Raw genomic sequence first — 4,517 nt, forward strand, 5'->3', positions numbered from 1 at the left:
TCTGAAGGTAAAGGAGAATTGCCTTTCAGATGTATAGAGTTCTAATTCCATTAAGGGTATTATCCTAAAAGCCAAAATGATAGGACACTGAGGACCCATCCCACCCCAAGCATGTTGCATTTGCTTCATGGATCATCCTGGTCAATAAAGCCTTCACAGGTCTTTAGGCTTTCCTGGGAAAAACACCACAAATAGCAGGAGGGATGCCTTTTAAGTGGATCGAAAACCCTTTCTTATCTTGATGAAGTTCACCAGTGACAAAATTTCTTCACACAGTTTTGTGCAGGCTCAGCATGGATCATGGGCCCCCAGACACCCACCAGGCAGCTTTCCACATCTCCCCCCCCCCAAGATTTACCAGGATTGCCAACATCTGTAGGTTGGCTGACAGGGCCCATCTTTGCTACCAGATAATCCAATGAGACAGGCTGTTGTATTCATCAAGTAATCGAGTACAAAAAGATTTCACACCAGGCAATTGCATTGATTTTATTCTCTTTAAGTTTTATTTAGTTTATTTATTTAGTTTTACTTTATTTCAAACAAGACACAATGTTTTAATAGTAAGCATGCATATGTATGTGTCTTCCATGCTCTGCATTCTATAAGTTGTTTTCATTATAAGTTAAGAGAAGTAGAGTTCGCTTCATGGTGACCTGCAAAAAAAAAAAAAAAAAAAAAATCACAGCCAGAATTTAGTAACTTATTAATTGTGAAAATATGGACATCTATTATCTCGTTGACTGTTCATAACAATACCAGCAATTGGTACTATTGTTGCCCTTGATTCACAGATAGGGGAACTCACTCGAATACAGCATCTGGGCAGGGGGCATACAGCTAATAGAAGGCAAACTCAGTTCTTGATCCCAAGAGTATGCTCTGAATCAGGGGTACCTGACAGTATAGTGTTTACACCCAGAGGATGTCATTACCTTTCAAAGGATAGAATGATCACTTGTAACTGCAGGGGACAGTCATTGAAATCTACAGATCTGTCTTTGCTGGCAGATGATCTCACTGTCACAGGGAAATACTGGTAACTTGGAGGGGAATGAACCCAGATTCTAGGAGTTTCAGCTCCTGGGACTGCCTGTTCTCTTCCCAGACACCGGAGTGGGCATATTCCCTGTGGATTTTTCTACTCGGTTGGCCCACAGAGGGTTACAGTGTGGACTGCACCCCTGCAATTCCCAGCTTTCCATCCTCCCATCTGACAGTACAAGGGCAATCACCTTCTTCCTGGGGTCATGTCACTGCTCAGGCTGCAAGCTCCTTGTGCTGGTGCCCGAAGGCTTCAGGGTCCACATCGGTGGGCATGAAGGTGTTTTTCACCATGCGCTCAGCTCTGGCCAGCCAGCCTTCCAGACGGTTGGTCACACAGGGGCCATCCTTGCAGGAGCTCTTCTGGGCAGTGAGGCTGATTTGTAGGATGGAAGAAAGGGGCCCATCAGTGAGAGGCTGTCAAAGAGAGATCCTATCTGGCCCTGGGATAGTCATGGTAAAATTATTGCTCTGAGAGGCACCAGTTAACCTCACATTTTCCCTAAACAGAACTATCACTGCAGAAATACATAGGCTGCTGGGGGAAAGGCCATGATCACTCCCATACACATTCCCAGAGGTGTCAGCACCCCCCAAAGTGGCTTTGGGTGAGTGAGAATGGAACTCAGAACTGTAACAGCTTCTCTTTCTTGTATAAATAAACTAAAATTCAAGCAAGGCTATGACACAGAGAGAATTATGGTCCCACACTGACCCCAACACAAGGATTGTCTAGAAGCCACTTCCCACTCAAAGGCACCCAATATCCCTCCTTAGAAATAAAAAAATTCCTGAGACTCACCTGGAAGATGAAGAGACTTTAGAGCCTTGAGTCCCAGAGGTGCTTACCTGCTCCTTACTGCTCCTGTTCCCCCACTTGAGGTTGGCCACAGGGACTGCCCACTGTGCCCCGGATCCAGCTACCACTGGGCTAAGGCTACTCCTAAGCACAGGTCCCTGAAACCCTGAATCTTGTGGTGTGGCCATAGCAATAACCACCACCACTCATGTCTTCTTATAAATATCCTTTTATTCCCCAATGACCAACACATTCGCAAGCAGTACAGAGAGGGCTGCGATTCCTCAGGGGGAGTCACAGGGGTCCCCCACCTCCAGCCCCACTTCTCATCTCTTCCTGAGTGATTCTCTTCTGGCCTGAACATCTTGCTTTCCTCCCATCTGAGGGTCCAGACATCCACTGCCACAAAGAAAGCCACTGATACCAGCAACCAGAGAGGACCACACGTATCACAATATAGAAAGAAAGAAATTAGAAAGCAGAGGGAGGGGATTAGTAGGCATCCTGGATCATGCCAATGTGAGGGCGGTGGTCTCTCTCCAAGCTGCTGGCCAGGACCCTTTTCTTGCCAGGTGCTCCGACCCCAATTGCAGTCTGAGGGAACGTGTGAAACTTGTTGAGGTCCTGTGTGTATGTGCCCAGCACACAGGTACTCAGATTACTGCACCGCTTAGCTCGGAAGGAGTCGAGGCTGCAGGGAAAAGACATGCCAGGTGGTACCAAGCACCAGGTCTGCCCCCTGTGGCTATTGCACAGAAGGCTGGACCAGGGAGGGCCACTTTGAGTGGTAGCTGTAGGGGCAGGCAGGAGAGCAGCTCATATATCCTCCATTAGGAGAACCTAGAGTTTGCCAAGCCAGGACAGTATGGGGAAGGACTGTAGTGGGGGAAAGGTGGCCTTTTCTGACTTTCCACATGCTGCAGTGCATCAGTTCTTCATGCAGTGTAGTGAGATCCTTATGGTAGCTGCATGTGCATCACTCGCCTTTGACCTGGTGGTGCCAGGGCCAAGCCAGGGGATGGAGCATGCTCCAAGCTCAGGGGACCCTGGGAGGTAATGTTGGGGAAGGGTCTGGCCCCAGGACAACATGTGCGTCTCCACAAATCCTACACATCTAAGGACCCCAGACCTACTTTGGACCCTGCTCTACTTGACCCCATCTTCTGCACGGCCTTTGGCTTCACCTTGCAAATGTGTAATGAAGTAGGAGAGGAGGCCATGTGCAGGTTTACAAGAAACCAAATTTCTAGTTTCCTGAGCTATATGGGATCCATCTGCTGGCTTCACACTTACCAGTCCTAACTCCTCCAATGCTGGAAGCAACCTCAGTATTGCCAGCCCAATTTCCAGAGTGGGGGACTTCATACCTTCCCCAACTGCTTTCAGAAAGGCATCTTTTTATGTGTGCTCTAACCATAGTCTCTCTGTGTGACCTGTAGTTTCAGTGGAGACTGAGATCAGCTGGACCCCAGGCTGAGGTGAACAGGGGCAGCGTGCTGGCCTCCTGTCCTGCTGTGTTCTCTCTTTTTTCTTGGGATATGCCTTCCTGGGCATGACAGGAGGGAGGGGATGCCCTGAGCTGAACAGGGTGGTGAGCCTCACCTGGAGCCCTCAGTCTCCTGCTCCTGCTGCAGCTCACGAGCCTTCATCTGCACATAGTCCTTCACCACGGCAGTCAGTAGGACGCATATTTCGTCCTCAGTGAGTGTAGCAGATTCCAGTGGGTTCTCCAAGGCAGACCTACAGAGACAAAGCAAGCAAAGCACAAGCACAATGGAGGTTCTGAGTCTCTGTCTGCCACTTCTCCTGGATAAGTAGCCAGGCTTTCTGCTTTTTGTGAGTCCTCTGAGGATGTGGTCACCCCAAATCCTAGTGGAAAGGGCCTGAGTCCCATGTCCATTTTCCCCTGAGAGCTGGGGGCTAAATTTTTACCACAAGAGAGACAGACTGGTGTTAAGAGTAAGATGGGAGTGCATTCCCAGCAGAATTCTCTTACCTGAATGGTGCAGCCTGTAGGATGCCTGCTTGATACATGACCAGGAGACCAATGGCCAGAAACGGGGACAACTTCCAGAATCCCATGACGCCTCTGAAAGAGAACAGTGATGCCATAACTTACAGTTCAAACGTCCATAGTTCATGAGATTGTCCAGTGTTACCTGGGGCAGGATCCTGAGATGAATTGCAGAGTAACAGAGATTTTGTGATGAGGAGACCCAGACAGTAGTCTGTGCACGCAGGGAGAGCAGCTACAAGAAAGACGAAAGCAGAAGAGGGAGAGAAGAAGGAGAGAGAATCACACAACCAAGCAGGAATCTCGGGATTACCTGTCTGCGGGCAGCCGGTGGCTTGGAGCACAGGCGGTGGCAGCTGTGGCAGTGTTGGTGTCCGATGGCACCGTGGATGTGGCAGGGACCCTTGAGCTGAGCAGTGGCTCTGCTGCCTCCCAGCACCAGCAGCTGCTCTTATTCCCGCCGATCTGGGTCTGGGCGGGGGTCCAGGAGCTCTGAGCAACCAATGAGGAGACAGATCTCAGTATCTGATGGATTGTGTCACCCATTTGCGTCTATAACCTAGAACACTCAGCGGGATCAACCCACTTGTATTTGCATTGAGGTCATTGATGGGGGTGGAGGGAGGGAGAGGGATAGGGGGTGGGGGGAACCAAGGAAAA

General features: G+C 49.5%; 1 protein-coding gene across 1 annotated transcript; it reads right to left on the bottom strand.

Annotated features, from left to right (window-relative positions):
- Positions 1–487: 487 nt before the first annotated feature.
- CRSP-2 (calcitonin receptor-stimulating peptide-2) lies at positions 488–4,271 on the bottom strand. The gene is given in 5 exon segments (NM_001002947.2): positions 488–656; positions 1,236–1,420; positions 3,446–3,583; positions 3,840–3,932; positions 4,171–4,271. Coding segments are annotated over 3 exon segments (384 nt in total). The 5' UTR covers positions 3,926–3,932; positions 4,171–4,271; the 3' UTR covers positions 488–656; positions 1,236–1,260.
- Between the last annotated feature and the right edge of the window lie 246 nt (positions 4,272–4,517).

Source organism: Canis lupus, chromosome 21 (genome assembly GCF_011100685.1).
Source record: "Canis lupus familiaris isolate Mischka breed German Shepherd chromosome 21, alternate assembly UU_Cfam_GSD_1.0, whole genome shotgun sequence".
NCBI lineage: Eukaryota > Metazoa > Chordata > Mammalia > Carnivora > Canidae > Canis > Canis lupus.